Below are 21,729 nucleotides of genomic sequence, written 5' to 3'. Positions count from 1 at the left end.
CGTAAATATTCATTGGGCCAGCAAAATATTCTATAGCCCGGGGCAAGGGCACTCTCCTGGGATCTGACAGAGTCAGATTAAAATCCCTGCTCCAGCTCAGGCAGAGTGGGAATATGAACTGGCTGAGTGCTCTCACCACTGGCTTATTTTTTTTCATTTTAGTTTAGTTTAGCTTATCCCAATTTGTAACATATAATACTGGCACTTTAGAATATGTACATTAAATGGTGGGATTTTTCAATGCCTTCCTGGGAAAACCACATCATAGCTAACATTTTCAATTCTCTCCTTTTGATGAATGCTAGTGCTGTATGGTCATGTTTCCCACAGTTCTTACAAAGGCTTCCTGCTTATGGCTCCCAATTAGGTGTCTTGTGTCTCCTTGATTTTTCTTCTACCTCTAGTCAATCCAAATAATATGTGACATGGCAAATGCAAAATATTCTTGCTAGATTTCACTTTCCATCAACAACATAAAAATAAAGAAAACCACCACCACCAAACCCCTAAACCAGAGAACCCCAAATGCCCCAAGAGGGATGACAGATACCATAGAGATATGCATAAACAGCAGAAATGGACGTGCAACAGAGAGATGTGTGTCTACTTTTATACATTTGTAAGATGTCCAGACACTATTTTGATGGGTGCAGTAAATGAACTGGGGAGGGGAAGATTCCTATTATATCCTCTAAAGCATCATATTCAAGGCTTCTTGTTCTGCCTTTCAGTGCACTATATAATCTTCTTCCCACTTCCACTCTTATTTCCTCTTCCTCCTCTCAGTTCTCTTTATTCATTGTTTCCATTATGCTCTCAATGCTTTGCTTTCATGTTTACCTCTATGCTTAGAAGCATCTCCCATTTTATTCCCTTCCTATCCATCAAATCCTTCTTTATAACCAGCTTCTTGAATATATCTTTCCTATACTAATAGTCACCAGTTATGCTTCCCTGACTACTCTTAACTACCAACCTCAGTTTTGTCTTTAGGTACAAAGTCTTATTCTGTGTTTTTTAAAGTACTGTGGACATGTGTAACCCTATATAAATGCTTAATGCCATAACATATAGTACACTGAAGTACATGTATCAGCCAAAAGAATCATTTGTACAATCAACGTGTATTAGGAAAGCTACTACAATATCTACTTGTAAAGCAAAATTGCATTAGAGATTTACTACTTGATACAAGGCTGTTGCATTCCAGTGCAAATGTGAACAGAGGCTACACATAGCCACAAATAAAATCAAGGACTATGGAGAGTCTTCTGCACCAAACAGAAGTAGGCCTTAAGCCAGAGGTGGGCAAACCACAGCTCGTGGGCCACATCTGGCCCGCAGAACCATCCTGCCCAGCCCCTGAGCTCCCGGCCAGGGAGGCTATGCCCCCCTCCCCTGCAGCCACGCTGCCACATGGGGAGCACTCTGGCCCACCTCTCCTGCCAGATGGCACGGTTTGCACCCACCCACTTCCCAGGCTTTCCAATAAGCCAGTCCTGCTGCTCTGAGCAGCATGGTAAGGGGGTGGGGAGCGGTGGGGTTGGATAAGGGGTAGGAGGTTCTGGGGGGCAGTCAGGGGACTGGGAGCAGGAGGCGGTTGGATAGGGTGGAGGTTCTGGGGGGTGGTGGTCAGGGGACGGAGGTTGGATAGGCATGGGCGTCCCGGGAGCCTGCCATGGAGCGTGGGTGTGGATAGGGTTGGGGCAGTCAGGGGACAGGGAGCAGGGGGGAGGGGTTGGATAGGGGGCGGTCAGGGAACAAGGAGCAGGGGGAGGCTGGAATCGGTTGGGGGAAGATGGGGGCAGGGGGTCAGGCTGTTTGGGGAGGCACAGCCTTCCCTACCTGGCCCTCCATACCATTTTGCAACCCCGACGTGGCCCTCGGGCTAAAAAGTTTGCCCACCCTGCCTTAAGCTCTTTGCACACCTTTTCCCTTACACTCCAAGGAGCAAAGTAAAAAAAAGAGGCTGGAGTAAAGCAGCGCTGATTAATGCAGATTAGATTCTGCTATTCTTCCTGTGGTTCTCATCTCTTTCCCTTGCTCATATGTGAAACACTCTGCATCTGCAGTGTGTATGCTCAAGCCCTTAATGAACTGTCGTTATATATATATTATTGTAATCATTTCACTTTTGTTCCATTATATCATTTTTGCATTAATTTGTTGTGCATTTTCACTTCTCTCAGGGTCCATACTGCTATTATAAACATCTTCCAACTAGAGAAAAAGGCAATAACAGATTCAGCACAAAGATATCAACACACATTGCAGCCACCAACCTCTGCATTTGTTTGGTAACAGCTTATTCCTATCAACATCATTTACTAACATTTTTCATTGGAAGATCTTCTGGATACGACACTATGATCATCAACATTTACCTTTATTATTTTTACAGTGTTAAGTTTTCAGCCAAAAACATTTTTGTGGCAACTAAAAGTGCTGAGGACCTACTGGTCCCTCAGAGGTGCGTTAAGAGCCCCACTGAATTGCACAATGAGTTACATGTATATGTATGAATGTGTAACTGGGCCTAAACATTTTTTCAAACAAATACAAAATTTCAATGAGTTTTTGTTTCCAAGCATCAGAATTATTTTTGTATTATGCCTTTAAATGTGATATGCTACAACCTCTCATAATTAACATATTTTTTATGTTCATGTGTCTCTTATGATAGGGATCACCATTTCTTTGCATTTTTACTCAAGAAATCAAGCAAAAATCCTTGTTACAGAGACCCCTATCCAGAGCTAACTGTCTTGTAGAACACTTAATGAGTCATTTTTTATTATGATGGTAAGAGGAAGCGGCAGATGGTACAATAATGTATTGATTCTATGATTCAACTGTAGCTTGTCAATTAAATGAGATTGAATACTATATCCAGTGTGTAAAGAATTATGTGAAGTTCTATTTTTGATTCTAAGATATCAGAGAGTAGCTTTCAGGTAGCAACACTGAAGAAGTCTACTTAATTTTACATCTGTCATTCATTATTATAGGCATCGCAAAGGAAGTCCCATAGCAGATTTCAAAACTTGGATGAGTTCCAGAACTCCCACTGTTAAAAGTATTTTATTACAAGTTTTTTCATGAATAAGCATGTTTTATTTTATTGTTGATTCACACCCACAAATCAGTGTTCTTATATGTAGCTATGGGATGCTTATCCTTTGACTTATTACCCTTACATCCAACGTATGTATATATTATACACAAAGTATATTAAAAGAACGTCATTATGATTGCAAAGTCAAGATTTCAAAACTTTGGAAATGTCAGAATTAAGGTTGCCTGTCTCTCTCTCCACACCTACCTTATCTGATTTCTGTGTCCCTGCTGCCAACTCCAGCCAAGTGGTTCCCAGGCTCCCACCCCTATTTCCCTAGTCTCTCCACTCCCAGTCCAAGCCCCCTGGCCCAAAGAATCCAAGACTCCCCTTCCCCACCTGAGCTACAAGTCCCAGTCTCTTTGTCCAGCCATTCCCAGCCTCGCATTCTGCTGGTTCCTAGCCTCCCCGCTGCTTCCCTCCCGGTCAGCTTCTGACTCTCTTTTGCAACCTCCTTGCTCACACAGTCCTAGGTTGTCTCCCCAACCCTGAGACCTAGTCTCACGAGACTCCTTGCTACAATTTACTGTTTTTCATTCCCCCCGGCCTCTGTGTTTGAATCAAGACAGCTTCCTCCTCCATGCTACCTGAGCCCAGTAAGGATGGGTGGGGCGGTCATTAACAACATAGGATAGTCAGACTCCTTGCTCTCAGTTCCAGTGCTCACCCCTCTCTGGCTTGGAGAATTGAGAGCGGCCATCAAAGAAAACTCCAAGCTTTGCCACCATGGCCATGGGGTGAAGCATATTTAGTTGCTCTGTGAGGCTAGTGGGATGATTTTGGCTGAAAATTAAAGAAAGCAAGCAAGCAAGTCAAAGGCAAACACACAGCCCAAATGGTTAAAGTCTGGCAATGTTATAAGCAACTGAAATCAGGTTCTTATAATGGGAAGTGTCAGGCAAGCTTAAGAGGCACTATTACCAGCCCCAACTATAATAGTGCATGTTTCGTTGCTGGAAAGGTAACTTGTTTTTACATCATTTGCATTCCTTTCTCACTCCGATATCTTTGTTGTTAAAGAATTATCATATTTCATTATTCACTTTCTCCTTTCATTTTTCTTTGACTATGTAAGGAACATGCCAACATTTGTCAGTTTCATAAACTTTGTCCAGTAACTTCACACCCCAAAGTGTGAGTTCTTGTAGGTTTTACTCTTCATCACAACACGGTCTCAGTTCTTCATTCTAGAGAATTTATTCCATTGCTGATTATTCTCTCTATGTTGTTCAACATATCCCCAGATCTGTACATCCAAGCCTTGAATTAGTCATTTCTTAGGGCTAATCTGCATAGTGGGGTAATGCACTCTACAGGAGTGCAAACTGTACAGCAAACTAATATGTTATGGATTAGTTGATCTGTATAGACCCTACTGGTGTGTTTTAATAGTGTTGTTTGAAACAGTACTATGTTAAAGCTCATGAGGGAACCTTTAGTGCACACCAGCAGGGTCTACATGGACCAATTAAATGCACAACATGTTAGCAAGCTTTAGAAATTACACCCCCAAAGAGAGCATTACCTTAGTCTTTCACTTGCTCATATCTTTGGTAGCTTTTTTTTTTTTTATAAACAGTTCATGTGTTATCCTCTTGTGTCTCACATTCTTATTGTCTGATTTGTTTTGCTTACTGCTCATACCATTTCTGATGCATAATTCAGTCCTTGTTAGAACCTTGCATACACCTGCCCTCACTAACAGTTCTCCCTTGGTACAATGAAGCATTTAGGGTACTTTAATTATAAGGTCAGAGTGTGACAGTAGTTAATGATCTCTGGCCTCCAATCTACAGTAAAATGTGGAGGACACATATGGGCCTTAAGTCTTAGAACAAGTTATTTTTCTTATTATACTGTATGTATGCATTGTATACAGAACAGTTATTATGTCTGAACCTTTGGATTTTAATATTGATGCTTCCCTACAAAGCAGCTGAGGAGACACAGCTAAGGAGCCAGAGAAGGCGTGTGATCTGTTCAGCAAATCTGCTACAAAAATTAATTTCTAACACAGTAAATTTTCCTTGATCTGCACCTTACTGATATCCCTCACCAGGGATTTGGTTTTCATTTCTCCTCTATTCCAGGCTAAATTTATTTAATGAGTGATTATGTGAAGAGGTTCCACTCACCCCATGTGCACCGTCTTGTGGCTAGATCTGAAAATTAGTTCTTGACCCAGCTGGAGCCCCTTTCCCTCTGCTGCTCACACTGTGGCCCTTTTAGGCCTCTTGTGAGGCAACCTAGTCAGGACAGGACCCCAGCACTTACTCTCTCCCCGGATTTCCTCCTTGATCCTCTCCAACTCTCTTTCCACCTAGGAAGTAACTGTAGACCTCCTCCCTGCAGCCCCTTTCTACGCTCACTATCTGACTTTATACACCTAGCTCACCTCCTCCCACAGCTGGACTTAATCTTCAGTTAGTGCTTAACAATCACTGGCTTCCCTCGAGGTGCAGCAGGTCCACTGTGACCCATATTACTCCATTCAGGGGTTGTGTGGGGGTGAACACCCCGTCACAATTACTTTAAATATGTGACCAACAAAACTGTTTGGATCCTGTACCCTTCTGCACTCAAAGACAGGGATACAACTCCATTGACTTCAATAAGAAGTTTGCCTGGGCATCTGAGAGAAGAATTAGGCCTCCTGACTACTGAGATTTTTAAAACCAGAATGAAAAAAATATGTATTCTATTCCAACACTTTACAGCTATAAGCTCATTAGTAATAAACCCCACATTCTTCTGTTATAAAATGAAAATCAACATTATTGTCTTATTTTATAACTGTTAAAAAATTATTTGCTTCAATGACAGTTTTACCCTAAAATGCATGCAAAGAGCTCTAGGGAGGTTATATACAAGTAACATGATAATCTAAGATTATTTTATGTTGTATAATTATTGAACGTACAATTTCCCTCAACCTGAACATCACTGTTTTAACTTAGCTTGTCTTAAGGGAAACTGACTGCATAGCAAACATATGTTAGTAGCAAAAAGCTCCATATAATTTCAAACAGCTTGGCACAGTTGGCAGTGTCTGCTCCCAGGAAGCCCAAGAATGAAACAGCAGGTAGTGCTGGAGGACAGGAATGAAATGAATTAGCAGAGCTACAGGTATGCCAAGAAACTTGCATAATAGCTTCTGCCTACCTTCTGCATGACTATGTACAGTGGTAGCAGTCCATAAGTACCAACATTGATTACACTTAAGAAAAAAGATAATAGCAATATAATCTAATGGATGAATCGGCACAGTTGCAAACATCAAGCAGTTTTGCTCTCTTTTGACCCTGAATGAAATGAAAGTTGCTGAAGGGATTTAAAAATTTCACAGATTTATAAACATTAAAAAGCTGACAAAGAATCTAGTAATAAACAAAGGAATATTGTTGAAATATTTGCTTGTAAAGCTAGTGGAAGGTAGAATAAGTAATAAAATAAAGTGTTCCCTGTTCCCTGTCCCCTGACCATCCCCGGACCTCCTGCTGCCCCATCCAACCCCTCCTCGCCTTCCTGACTGCCCCCCCCCGGGACCCTGACGCATTCAACCACCCCTTCTCCCTCACCACTCCCAGAACCCCTGCCTCTGACTGCCTCCCACGGCCCAATCCAACCCCCTCCCTTCCTGACTGCCCCCCCCAGGACCCCTACCCCCATTCAACCCCTATTCCCCACCCTCTGACCACCCTGACCCCTATCCACACCCCAGCCCCTGACCACCACCCTGAACTCCCCTGCCCTTCTCCCTGCCCCCTTACCGCGCTGCATGGAGCACCGGTGGCTGGCGGCACTACAGCTGTGCTGCTTGCTGGAGCCAGCCACGCCACTGTGCAGCACAGAGCACTGGGTCAGGCCATAGCGCTGCAGCTGTGCTGCCCGGCAAGAGCTCACCGCCCAGAGCATTGCGTTGGCGACACAGTGAGCTGAGGCTGCGGGGGAGGGGGAACAGCAGGGCCGGGGCTGGGGGGAAGCCTCTCAGGCCAGGAGCTCAGCAGGACGGTCCCGCTGACCGTATTTTGCCCACCTGTGGTCTAGCATATAGCAGTATCTGCGCACATACTACATAGCTTACTTTTCATTATGGAGGTAATCATTTTGGAAACTATCCCAGTGAATTTTGAAATAGCATTTTCATTATCTGGCAATTCCCATAATAATCTACCTGATCTGTGCCAGATTACTAACTCTTTTGTCATGACCATTTTATATATAAAGCAATAAAATATATATTATACTTAGTGTGACGGGATCCCTGAGGTTGGGGGTGGCTCTAGCTTTTGTGCCGCCCTAACCACAGCGGTCAAGCAGCCTTCAGCGGCTTGCCTGCCGGAGGTCCCCGGTCCCATGGATTTGGCGGCTTGCCTGCGGGAGGTCCGCCGTTCCCACTTCCGAATTGCTGACGAATCCACAGGACCGGCGGACTTCCCGCAGGCAAGCTGCTGAAGGCTGCCTGATTGCTGCCCTCGCAGGGACCAGCAGGGCACCCCCCCACAGCTTGCTGCCCCAGGCATGTGCTTCAAGCGCTGGTGTCTGGAGCCACTGCTGCCTGGAGTGCAGCCTGGGTCTGTGGGACAGCTGTGCCCCCTTAACTCTTCATCCTGGGCTGTCTCTCACAATGCTTTGCTAGTGAAAAGCAGCAAACCCCTCCAGGGGCTGTTATCACTCAGCACAACAGCTACACCCAGCTAGGTTGCATGAATACTCCCAGAGCCACTCATGAATCACACAGAGAAAGGCACCAGCTGAATCTCTCCAGCCCCCAGCCTTGAACCTCAGGAATATACCATCTTGCAATGCTCAAGACAAACAGTGCAGGTTTATTAATTGGTTCACCGCTCCATCAGTGGAAAGTGGATATACACCAGCCTTTGTAAACCTGAGCAGATTTACCAAACACTTCAGGCAAACTCACTGGTAAAGATAAACAGTAAAATAAGTTTATCAACTGCAAAAGATAGATTTTAAGAGATTTTAAGAGATAGACAAAAAGTCAGAGAGGTTACCAAAAGAAAAGAAAATATAAGCAAGCAGTCTACACTCTCAACCCTATTACCCTGGCTAACATCTAGGTTAAGCAGTTTTTCTCACCCCACTAGATATTGCAGTTCATAGTACACAGGTTTCATCCTTGAAACCTGGGCCAGTCTCCTCTGCTGGCAGTTTCAGTCTTCTCAATGTCCTTGTTGCTTGCAGCATGGGTGGGGGGAGGAGAAAAGGCGAAGCATGGGGCCCCTGTGTTCTGTTTTATACCCTCAGTTCATGTGCTTGGAGAACACAAGTCCAGACAGATCTGGTGGGCATTGCTAAGTCCCAAGTTGAAGTAATACCCCGGAGTGTCTCCTGTGAATGAGTCATTGAATTGTAACTGCTCTGCTGGACGATGGCTGGTAATGTCTGTTTGGCACCCACCCAGGTGTTGGTTATCTCCCTTGTTGTTGTTGCTGGAGAGCTAGAATCTGGGTGCTTCCCAAACTTACTGCTTATTTTAGTAAAAACCATACAACACAATCCTTATAATTTCATAAGCATTGATGCTATACATATTTAGATAGAACAATGCCTTTCAGCAGATCATAATCTTTCCCCTGATACCTCACATGGCATGCTTTATATGCAATATCACAATTATATATAAATGAGGAATATGGGGGTTACAGGGTTCTCCCCGAGATATAGAGTGTCACACTTAGCATTCAAAGGATTCATGGAGCACACACAGCTATTTTCTGTTCAAGGCCGTTTTGTAAGAATAGATACAACACAGTTTTGTAGAACAATCTGGCACAAATCAGATGAGGTGGATTATGATGGGAAATGCTCCCTGATAAAGGAAATGCCAATTTAAAGTGATCTGGGATGATTTCCAAACTGAACACTTCACTAATGAAGCCGCTATACACACACACACACCTCGCTTGCATTCATTTAGCTGGCATTCTGGGAGATGCTGGCATTCTAACTGAAAGAGGTTGAAAGGCCTAACTGGAAACATAAAGCAAACTCAATGGATTCGGTAATGTCAGGATTGTTTTATTTCTCTTGGTTCAAAGCAACTTGAAAAGAAGCTGATGTGCTCAGCTGCTGAGTGGAGAATGCTCACTAGTATGAAATATACATGGTCATTTCACTTGAGATGTCAGATTAAATTTAAACTGCAACCTTAATAATAAAAATTCATCAGCTAGTATGCTAAAGTACCCATTACCTACTGGTCCTGATCCTAAAAGCGACTTGTCTGGGAAGACCCTTATGTCCACATTGAGTCCATTAAATTGGGATTCTTCCCAGGCAGACTGTTTTCCAGGATCATAATCTTAAAGATTACCAATGTGATTCTTACCTGATTGACCAGGGGGTGGGACTCCTGATGATCCTCTTGGTAGACATAAAAATACAGTAAGGACTGCTGCTTTGTTTCCTGAACAAGGCTCAATGGCAATTGGTTTAGGAGAGCCCTGAAAAAGAAGATCATTTTGTAATGTGGGATACAGATTATTTTCCATTTCTACTCATAAAACTTTAATCTGAGGCCCAGTGATGCTGGCCTCCAGATACTTTTCTCAACTAGTCCCTCACATTTACAGACTGTCCCATCCCACTTTAATTGACTTAAATATGGGCTTTAATAGACAACACTGCATATCTAATTAAATGGAAAAAATGACTACAAACACCAGGAAATTGTATTTACCAGTTTGTTTCTCAACGAACTTAGTGATGTGAACTTATTAGTCACAGCAAACAGCAGCTTTTGCTCAGACATGGTAGAGTAGAATCTGAGAGACAGTACCACAATGTTTCCCATATTTTTATAATACATAAAACAGTGTGAAATAACTCCAATTCTGCATACCTCTACAATCTAGTCTCATTTCATGTCATCCAGTCTGTGTCACACACAATGCTGCTGATGACCAATCTAACCACTTCTTTGATAACTATATCCATGTCTTTTTCTATGTCATCCATGGAATGTCTTCGTTTTCTGGTCTGCCCATCAACCAACGATCCTTCATTCCTATCCCCCAAAATGCCTCACTTCTGTCACTATGCCCACAAGAAGTGACTCAATAATAAAATATTAATAAATAATAATAATAATAATAAATGGACAGATATAAACTTAGTCATAAATAAATGCCAGTGCACAAACATGTATAAACCTTGTCATTCCCTCTTGGATTTTCCACAGCATCCTGTCTGTCTCCTTTATTTGTCTTCTTTAGTTAGTGTGAGAGCTCTCTGGGGCAGGGACTCCCCAGATTTCATGTTATACACAGCAGTGAGCTCAGTGTCAACACTTAAATAGTAAGTATAGTAACTGCCGGCAAATGCTGTTTTTGTAGTGGACATCGCAATGTGTTTCTTACAAAACCGAGACTACCATGGATTAGATCCACAAGGGGCTAGAGGCACTTTAGCACCTAAGTCCAAAATTTATATTCTCAACTTCCCCGCTTAGTTGTTGCTCAACCCTGTAGGTGCCTAAAGTACCTAGGCACTTAGGTTTCTGTTGGTAAAATACTCCAGGTGCCTAAATTTCTGCCAATGGGCAAGTGCAAAATTGCCTAAATCCTGATGTCACTAAGCTTCTCAGTGCCTAACTCCTGACAGGATCCTAAAATCAGGTGTTCCCTGCCTATCTTGCCAGTGGCCCTGCTCAAGTAGGTATTCTCAGAGGCCATCTACGAGATCAGACCTCCCACAAAACACAGCCAGCAGCAGCAGGGGATGGTCCCTAAAACCAAAGAGCTCAGTGTTTAGAGCACTCACAAAGGATGTGGATGAGGTGGGTTCAAATCCCCATTCTGCCTGATTTGGAGCAGGACCCCAATATCCAGGTCACCCACCTCCCGAGTGAATGCCCCAAACACTGCACTATATGCACTGGATAAGAGAGAACAAGAGTGATTCTGCTGGGCTTAAAGGCATGCACACCGAAAGGCTGACTTGGCTTAGGCGCCTAAATCCAGGCAAGAGTTCATGTCCGTGAATCCTAAGTGGAGACAGGCACTTTTCCCTGACCTATAGTTAAGCACCTAACTCCCTTTGAGGGGTGGGGTTTAGGTCATATCTTCTCAGCATTTCTTCCTGGCTAGTTTAGTAGGCAACTCCCATCTCAGCATATTGGCTTTAGTGAATCTCATTCTTAGGCTTGTAGCTCTCCTAATGGATCATAGAGGGAGCCTAGTTGCCTGACTCGGGGCTATGAAAGCCACCGGGGGTCAGGACACATTAGGTATTGTCTCACTGAGTCTAAAGCTCCCTTTGTAGATATAGCCCAACGCTTGTGATGGCAATGGATTTGTGTCATTATAAAGCTTTTCCCTTTTATTAGTCTCATAAATCTATTCATTTAAAATTAACTACTGGAATAAATGGTTGCAGCCATATTCTTCTTGAGTTACCAAGCCTGAAGCCTCTAGCAGCTGAAGAAACACAGAGCAGCATACAACCCCAAAAAGTGATAAGGTTCTAAACTGAGTATTTACAATTAGTCATGTTTCCATATTTTGTGCTCACTAAGTGATACGCATTCCCCATTTCAGAGCTTAAATGTTTAATCAAGCACTGAGGATATTTCTGAAAATGTTAGGTCAAAATCAGCATAAGTATTCATTTCTCTTTCTTGTCTGTAAATATTTAGAGAGCAAGTCTGTCATGTTGCAAGGCATAAGAGAGGAGTCTGAATGTTTTGATTTGAGATTCAAAGCCATTAAACTTTTCCATTTACATGCAAAATGCAAAGTACATATAAATGTCAACTGGTTCAAATATACTAAGAGGAATGATAGTTTAGGCAAGTTAAATATGCTGCAAACTACTGGATATAAAGGGAAGAAAACAAATTCCCTTCCATCATGAAAAGCAATTATTAGTTTCTATTTAACTACCTCCAAGTAACCAAAATGTATTACAGTTCAGTAGAGATAAGAATCGAGAGCAAACTGCAGTAAATTTAACAATAGATAAATGTTATTTTCAGTACATAGATGGCAAATATTTTAGAGGCATTTTTGTAGATGTATTTAGTCTAATTTAAGATTGGTATAATCTAGTGGATAACAAATCAAGGTGTATTAAACTCCTTCACATCTGATGAACCTCTCCCACCTAAAAAAACCCATAGCTTAAGAACAGTTATTATTTTTGTAGCATCTACAAAAGGAATGTACATGAAAATTCATCCCATTGCAGCAGTTAAGTTCAAAATGAGAACTGTCACGCTTAGGCTTTTTGTTGGTCCTTTGAACAGAGGTCCAGGAGCATCTGATAAGAAACAGAGCCAGATCCTCAACTGGTGTAACATCACTGACTTCAGTGCAGCTATAATTATGCACACCAGCCAAGCATCTGGCCTCTGATTTCTAGAACTCCAGAGTCTTCTCCTATCATAACAAAGACGTAAAAGAAAAATAAAGGAGCCATTTTAATGTTAGCTTCACTAGATTCACACACAAAAAAGAAATACCAGTTTGTTATTGGAAAACTTTTCTTTGAAAGTTTCTACAACTGCATTACAAATCAAGTAGAATTGTATAAAAACTATAGGAGTAGTTATCATCAAAATCAATATTTACTACAGTAGTGCCTAATCAACTAAGAAAGGGCCTCTTTGTGCTAGGCACTGTACAGATTGAGTGGCAGACAGTCTGTGCCCCAAAGAGCTCACAGTCTAAATAGACAAGACTAGGGAAAAGGGCTATACCTTATGAATAGGGTGAACAATAATGGTGACAAACATCACTTACTCGTAAGGGAATTTTGCACCAAAAATTTAAAAATTCTGCACACAATATTTTAAAATTATTCAAAATTCTGTATATTTTATTTGTCAAAATAAGAAAATATAATCAGTTTCAATTATTTTGGCAATTGATTTCAAAATGCCAGTGAGCAAGTATGTATGTAACAATACAGACAACAAAAAAGATTCAGGAAATGTTTTTCGACAAATAGATTCCTTACTAGGCATATTAATACAGAACTTCGAGAGGAGCAGAGGGAGAGGGAAGTAATTGCTGGGAAGGAGCTTGGGAATGAACCTGGAGGGTTGTTGGGTAGAAGAAGTATGGGACAGACTTTTTTGTGTGGGAGGGATTGTTAGGGAGTTATGGAGCCTCTCCCATGTAGACCCTGGCTGACTTCTGTTCTCTCTCATTCAGTCAGGTACATCTGCCCCTGTCCCCATGTGTCCCTGCACTCCAACTCAGTAACTCTTTCTCCTCCCATCCCCATGTGTCTCTGCATCCCCACTCAGCCACCCCCTTCCCCATCCCCATCCGGGATGCACCCTCTCCCTCCATCCCAATGTGTCCCAGCACTCCCTCCCCCGTCCCCATGAGTCCCTACATGCCCACTCGGGTACCCATCCTCCCCGTGTCCCTGCATCCCCCTCCCCTCTGTCCCCATGTGGCCCTGCACCCCTTTTCAGCCACCCCAACCCTATGTGATCCTGCGGCCCCACTCCCATCCGGCCCCTGGCTCAATGTTGTCACCCCACTAACTCCTGTGCCCCTGGCCCAGTCTGTCACCCCCACTAGCCCTTCTGAACCCCAGTCTATGTGACCCCCCCTAAAACCCCATGCGCCTTGCTCTGTCTTCTCCCCCATAACCCATGCCATATCCCTCCTCACTTGGCCCTGCAGGCAGGGCGTTCTGAGGAAGGTTGCTACTGCCCCTCCCCCTCCACAGCTGGCTGCTCTGGCCCAGATGCCCTCTCTTCTGGCCTAACAGCATCCCCTGGTGGGCAAAAGGTGTAACTGCAGTGCCTCTCCATCAGAATCTATTTTCTGCAGAGAAAAAAATCTGCAGGCGACATGAATTCTCTTTGTGTACAGTGGCACAGAAGTCCCCCAGGAATCCATGTAGCAAGGACACTGTCCACCTGGCTCCCTCTTGCGGCCAAAGCATTTTCAATAGCATCCTCTATCGGTCCTCTTAGAAGATCGGTGCAGACTTTCTCAGGGTAATCATCAACTCTCCCCTGAAACTGAGTCAGTAGCCCAAAAGTAATTCAAGGTTTGTACCCATCTACTATGCTTCCACTGACCATGTTGCCTTTATTCTGCCAAGCAGAAATCCAGCCTTCCTGTTCTGCCTTATTTCCTCTGTCAGCATGCACCAGTTTCTGAGAGGGAAGGCAGCATATATATCCCTCTCATTCTGAAAGCTCCTCCCAGTGGGCCAGCATAGAAGGGAGCCCTGCAATACAGAGTTCCAGCTCATGGGCCCTTAAAGTAACAGTGTCCTGGTATCTTCCCATCCCACTGCTAACTCCCAATCTTCTCTTCCAGTTTCGTCCAGTTCCCGAGCCTGTGCTCGCACCAACATCTCTTGGACACAGTCGTCTGGTCCCCCTTAGGCTTAAAGGGCCAAAATACCCCATTACAATCATGTTCATACAATAATTTTTTGTGTGCAGGCATGGGTTTAGTTAGGAATGCATGAGCTAAATGGATAGATAAGTGAAAGGAGAGCGGACACTGAAGGGAAAAGGGGCAAAAGGGAATGGGAAGGGGAGAAGAGGGTAAGAGAGGCAAGCGTGGGATTAGACTGTATACTAATGGGAAGCAGTGTGATGTAGTGCATCAGCCACTGGATCAGGATTCAGGAAACTTGAATTCTGTAGGCCCTGTCTATAGTCTATTTTGTGGCCTTGGAAAGGTCTTCACCGCTCTGTGCTTGTTTCTTTTATCCTTTGTCTATTTAGATTGTAAGCTCATTTGGCCAGGGAATGTCTCTCAGTATGTGTTAGGACAATCTCAGTTAGTGTCTCTAGTGCTACTGAAATACAAACAGTAAATAAAAATAAATTATTAAGAATAAGTAAGCTTTTCTGGACATGGACTATCTTAATGTATATCTGTACTGCGCACAGCACAAGAGGGCCACAATGCCATAAAACTAACAAAATAACTATTAGTGATAGTTGGTGTAAACCAATTCTCCAGGCCTTCCCTCTTATTTGTGACAAACCAAATAATAACAATCTTACTCCCCTTATTAAGAAAGACAGTGAAGGTAAAATCTTTATTTGCAAAAGTAATTGTATGCAGGCACACAATTCAAAGGAATAAATTTTCTATTATGCCTTTTACTTATTTGATAAAGAAAACATAAGTCAAAATTGATATATTTTCTCTTGCGATTGTACTATAAAAGCTCCCATAAAACAAGCACTCTCTTTTTCTGTTTTACTTTTGCCCTAATTTCTTTCAAAACACAATTGGTTCAAATGATATTATTGTTAACCATTTTCAGCAGAAGTTCATCCAAAATCAAATACAGTAGGAATTTTCTATTTTTGTCCTCCAAATGATGCATTTTTTATAGAAATGTTAAGACTAAGAAAGAAGAAGCAGTATTGTACTGTAAGTCATTCAGATTCTCTAGCAAAAAACTACAGAAGCATAGAGCAAATGATAATAATTTGATACCTTGAGGTTTGTCAGTTGTTTAAAGATAAATACATAATCATGAATCAAAGTTATTTCACAGTGACATAACGTTCTCTGAAATGTGCAATTTATCATGCATTTTCCACAGCTTCTCTGGAAGAGATAAGGCATGTGTTTGTTTGCCCAAAGCACTTAGCTTCTGTGATTTATTTACTGGAATTGTCATATTTTATACAAAAAGAAGCAACTGTTATGTTGCGCCAAAAAGCAGCAATGAGAATCAGAGTTAATAAAACATTAACCCTGGAAAATATAAGAAGCATACAGTTCTCTTACTAATCAACTTTTTTTCTGATTTTAGACTATTTTTTAAAGAAAAGATGAACACTTTAGGATTATTTCATTTTTATTTTCCAAGTTTGTTCTTATTTTTAATTAAGGTGCAGGAAGTCTTATTCTAACTTTATTCTGTCCATGATACTTGCAAATGCACGGCTCTTCATATAAACAAATGAATGAATAGTCTTCAAAGCAGTTGTCAGAATATTGTGGTTTATCCATGGAAAGTTTGCAACCTGAAGTCATATCCCACTGTACCCCAGCATAACAGCTCCTTCCACACCCATGTGGTTCCCAGGATTCCAACTTTCCCCCAGCATTCTTCCTGGTGTAGCTAAAAGGGGCACCAGGACTCACTCCTTTTCCTGGTGTAGGAGACTGAACACAACACGGATAGTATGTGAGAGGGATATTGCTGATATCCCACCTCTCTCACACATGGTGAAAGTGAGAGGGCGGGCACATGGAATGGAGAGAGGAAGGGGGCGAGAGAAGAGAAAGGGAAAAAAAAGTAAAGGTGAGTGAAAGGGAGAGAGCAAAAGGTGGATTATTTGTCCACTCCAAGTGTTTATTACAGAACAGTCTGAAAAAATTCTTTATTTCCCGGAAAAAGGAGAGGTGACTATACTCAGTTTGGGAAGAGGAAAATGTAATATCCTACCAAAAATATTAGCTCTTAAATATATTGGAACAGTCTGCTTTACAATTAAGATAGAAGGGCATATAGTTTGAAATAATTTCAGATATTTTTCAATGCACAGAACATAGCTCTATCAGTCTGGTAGTTTAGTAGCAATACAAATAAGTTGCCTCACAGGAATCAGTATTTTAAAATTCCAGCACAGTAAGAGGCAAGTAATGTGACAGTGACAGTGAACTCAGCCTTATGCTGCTCAGCACTGACTCATCTGGCCATCACAGCTGCAATGGTGTTTGACTTCTGAAGGAGCTGCATCCAGGCATCTTTGGTGGGCAGCAAAAGACAGTGGACTTGAAGGGGTGAAAGGAGTAAGGATAAGGGTGTGGTGACAGTGGGGAAGGATCTATGGATCTGCTGGAAGGATTAGAGCAGAGATTTCCCTACACCCCTTATACCTCCCCTGAATTTCCCCAACACCCCCCCACAGTTTTGTGAACTAGTTACATGCAGTGTTGCCAATTTAGTGATTGTTTTGAAATTTGAATTGAAACTGAAACATTAATACACACTTTAAAACCATATAAAGTGTATGATAAAATACGTGCATCTGAAAAAAGTATAATAGATTTGAAAAGTATGAACATAGACTAGCTTCCTTATACAGCTGTTGTTTTTTACGACAATGTCAGTGCATTCATTTTGGTGATGTTGGCCACCCTAATAATTTCAGACTATGATCTGTAAGCAAAGTCTAAATGAGCTCTTCCTGACAGCTAATGATGAGCTGGGGGAAAAGGCTTCAGGACCAGATTGTATCTACATTCATACCTAAACTACCTAGGTATCCAGCAAACAGAGCTGTGTTGCCCAAGTGATAGATTTCGGTTGGGGTTGGGTTACAAATCACTTGAATGCAGGGGAGGTAAAGAAATGTTGTTATCCTTATTGTATGAGTAAAGGGCAGCAGAATTGTACTTAGCCTGTGCTGTTTGATGGTATCAAAAGAGAGGGTGGGGACAGGTGTTTTGCTTGATGGTCTGCCTGAGTCACAAATACTATTTGACCTGCCCCTCTCCACTGTTTAAAGACAGAGCTGATTAGGCTCCATAGATCAGGGGTGGGCAAACTATGGCCCGGGGGCTGCATCCAGCCCTTCAGATGTTTTAATCCGGCCCTTGAACTCCTGCCGGGGAGCGGGGCCAGGGCTTGCTTTGCACAGCTCCCAGAAACAGTGGCACATCCCCCCTCCAGCTCCTACGCATAGGGACAGCCATGGGGCTCCGCAAGCTGCCACAAGTGCTGCTTACACAGATCCCATTGGCCAGCAAACGGGGCCAATGGGAGGTGCAGAGGTGGTTCCTGCAGATTGGGAAGTGCGCAGATCCACCTGGCTGATCCTCTGCGTAGGAGCTGGAGTAGGGACATACCGCTGCTTCCGGGAGCTGCTTGAGGTAAGTGCCTCCCACAGCCTGCACCTCTGACCCCCTCCCATGCCCTAACACCCTGCCCCAGCCCTGATCTCCCTCCCACCCTCTAAACCCCTCCCGCAACCCAGAGCCTTCCCTCCCCAAGCCCCCTCCCGCACCCTGAACTCCTAATTTCTGGCCCCACCCCAGAGCCCGTACCCCCAACCAGAGCCCTCACTCCCTCCACACCCCAACCCCCAATTTTGTGAGCATTCATGGCCCACTATACAATTTCCATACCCATATGTGGCCCTTGCACCAAAAAGTTTGCCCATCCCTGCCATAGACAGTCTTTTGTTTTGTTAAGTGACCACCACAGCTGAAATCACTAATAATCAGACCTAAGTGCTTAGCCTTGCTGTGGGACAGTGTTTCTGTGGAAGAGGCAGCCCAGTCTGTACTAGCAGCAAGGTTCCCTCACTGAGAGCTCAGCTGAAATCAATGAGAGCTGGGTGGAACCTCAAGAGTCCAACTCACAGAGGTCACAGTGGCAGGTGGCAGCAGAAGGTGACGGCGCAGGGCCATTGGCAACAGAGCGATGGAGTGAATGGTGGCACAATGAACAACAGTGGCCAGAGTGAACCGTGAGCAGCTGGAGGAATGAGCAAGGTGTCTTCTTGCCCCCCACCTGGGAGTTGAACTCATGTGAAAGCACCTCTGAGTCTCCACTGACCAAGGACAACACTGGTGAGTGCTAATGAGGCTGTTAAGAATGCTGGAGACACAACATAGTTCATGTGAACAAACATGGCTGTGGAATCATACTTTATATTTAAGCAAGAGATACCACACACTACAAACTGGAGGCCAATGTTAAGTGCATTGTCACTTGTTTATCCTGAAGTTGAACACTGGTTCCGAACAAGACCAGCAATGCTCACTATCTTTCTGCAAGAAATTCAACTGACTGGCTAGAAGCATGTGGTGCAACAGTGGAAGACTCAACAGCTGAAAAAGTGAAGAACTCTCTCATCACATTCAAAAAATTTGCATACATGGCTGATGAATGCACCGATGCAAATTGCCATCAGTATTAAGTCACTGTGTGCATTATCTTAATGTCAGTGGTAGGCCAGTAGATGCATTTCTAGATATTCAAGTAATAGAGGACACATCGGCTGCATCTGTGACAACCCACATCTTAGAAGAATTAAATGCTTGTCAATTGGACCTCATACAGATGGCTGTTTGTGCATTTGATGGAGCTGCAAACTTCTCTGGAAGACATGGTGGAGTACAAGCTTTGCTCAGAGAAAAGTGTATCCCTAGTCTCTCCTATACACACTGCAGAGGCCATCTACTCCAACTAGCACTAGTATGAGCTGCAAACTCTTCAAAAGATATTTAAAAAGCTATAAATTTAATATCTTTATTATATTCTTTTTTCAGCAAGAGTCCAAAAAGACTGAATATCTTGGAAAACATAGAAAATACACTGGGACTGAAGTACAAATTAGTCCAAACTGGGAAAGCCCTCTGGCTTTCTCATGAGCGATCCTTGGCTGTTGTCTTAAAATTACTCCAGCTATTACTACTGGCGTTGGAAAGTATCTATCAAGATGGGATGGATCTAAGTAGTGAGGCTGGTGGATTACTTTTGCTACTACGTTCAGAGAAGCCTATTGCCATTCCCTCTCTTGTAAGTCTACTGTTGAAACCACTTGGATCATTAAACAATGCCATCCAGGCATCTGCTATAACAGTAGCTATCCACTGAAAAAGTACTGGAAGAAGCCAAGACTTGAGTCCAAAAGTTGACTAATTAAGCATTTATATTGAATCCTTAAGTGAAGAGGACAAAAAGTGTTCGTTAAGACAACTGAAAAAGTACACAGTCTTGATTCTTAAAAATCTGCAACAGTGATTTCTAGATTCTTCTCAACCTCAACGTAGCTTTTACAGATCCCTGTCCTATAGACACTGACAGTTGAGTGGAGTGAGGCACTACCAGCAATGGGGCTGCCAGGTACTCAGGAAGAACAGAGAATTTGAACACGGAGTGGAATATCATACAATGAATGAATGAAGATTTCACTTCAACTTTTTTATCATCACCAGTGGCTCAAACCGACCTTTCTGTTAAGTTTCCTGGATGAAAGAAGTAGAAATTCATCTCTTGCTACTCCCAGTCACAACAGCTACAGTTGAGCGTTCTTTTTCATCATTAAATAGAATTTTGTGTTCTGAAAGAAGTCACCTTCCACCTGATCATGTGAGTGAACTAATGAGCATATCAATTGAAGGACTGGAAGTACTGGACACACGAGAAGCCACCAAAGATGAACGCATTGCATTCAAGAAGTTCATTAACAGAGTTGTGAAAAATGATAACAAGAAACCAAGGAGGATGTAGATGCAGTGCTTTAAAGAAGGCTTGAGTAGCCAACTTTATTTGTGTGATGATTTCAAAACATGAGTTAAATCTAGTAAAATAGTCATTAAATATTTTTCAGTTTTTACTGTGGTGCCATACAGCCCACTTTCACCCTCACGGTCTCACCCTTCATCGATCCTGACTCCATCCCCCGGTAAATTTGAACACTCCCCCCTTCTAATTTCAAGTCCTGGGGAAAACACTGATTGGGAGGGTCTCCCAACCATGAAAAAATCCTCATCATAGCTTACCTGTAGATTCCAATTTGATCATCAATGAAATTGTATTTGCTATTCTTACAAAGCCATGAAAAAATAGAATGTGTAGAAGGTTTTGGATAAATCTACATTCCAAGAAGAGATGTCTTATCTAAGTGCTGTCGGACTTGAAATTTTCAGTATTTAATATTTTTTTCTGTTCAGACTTTTTAAGTTAGGTGCATCTAATTTTTAAAAGTGTATTATTATACCATAAGACAAATAGATCACGTAAGTCTGAATGGCTGCAATCTGATGCCAAAAATGCAATTAGAAAATTGAATCAAGGAATTAAGGATTAATGTGGGTATGTTATACCTGTCAGCAGTAATAAGCATTTTGACAAGAACAGAATAAAGTTTGACAGGATGCACAAATACTGATCTGATATATGACAGAAGTATTAAGAAAGCAAACAACTATACATTAATCACTAATTCTCTTAGCTAAAAGGGTTTAATGTCACTGTTATCAGAATTAATCTATAACTATAAATGAGTCTCTAACAGATTAAATAACTTATTCTTTGCAGTTTAATGATAATTTATATTGATGAAAAAATTAGCTTTTAATCAGAGTATTAAAACTGAATTAATCTGATGAACACTAAATGAAGTAAGCATGATGGTTTGGCAAAAAAGTAATCAAGTGTGCTGATATGACAGAACTAACATTGGGATTCAAAGTCTCAGCAGCTACTTCCTGGAGTTCAATGTGCAAGATTGGCGGGGGGAGAGGGATTGTGAAAAGGGAAGTTCTCTGCACTCCTTTAGACAAATTGAGTGATAGGAGGAACAGGGCAAGATAAGTGTTCATCTTTTTATTTTGTATTATATCTAGGTTTGAGTCTGTGCCCCTAACTGAGATATCCAAGTGCCTTTAAGAAGGCATTGTGGCATGCAATTTTAAAAAAAAGGGAGTAAAATGCTTTAAAGGACATATCTTCAGATCATACCCAGCAGGAGTAGCTGGTTACTGGGTGGGGCAAGGGAGAAACAGAAAAGGCATCTTCCTCCCAAATTCACAGATTGGCTGTGAAGCCATTCCATAGAGGCTACATCCACTCCATTACTGAAGTAGCCTTGAGCATCCCTTAAATGATTCCTTCACATTGGGAGGAGAAGG

The 21,729-nt window shown here is 42.5% G+C and overlaps 1 protein-coding gene across 3 annotated transcripts in view; it reads right to left on the bottom strand.

The window, feature by feature from the left end:
- Nucleotides 1-21,729, bottom strand: part of ATRNL1 (attractin like 1) — a 1,022,247-nt gene that overhangs the window by 86,193 nt on the left and 914,325 nt on the right. Inside the window, exon 28 of one of the 3 annotated variants that reach the window (XM_030569367.1) lies at nt 9,468-9,582. The exons of 1 other annotated variant lie outside the window; for it this stretch is intronic. In XM_030569367.1, the coding sequence (XP_030425227.1) occupies nt 9,468-9,582 (115 nt within the window). Of the gene's footprint in view, nt 1-9,467; nt 9,583-21,729 lie in introns of those variants that run through there. One more of the 3 variants, XR_004001240.1, reaches the window with a different exon arrangement.

This window comes from Gopherus evgoodei, chromosome 7, assembly GCF_007399415.2.
Source record: "Gopherus evgoodei ecotype Sinaloan lineage chromosome 7, rGopEvg1_v1.p, whole genome shotgun sequence".
NCBI lineage: Eukaryota > Metazoa > Chordata > Testudines > Testudinidae > Gopherus > Gopherus evgoodei.
The sequence above is the reverse complement of the archived record's forward strand: the minus strand, read 5'-3'. Positions and strand labels throughout refer to the sequence as shown.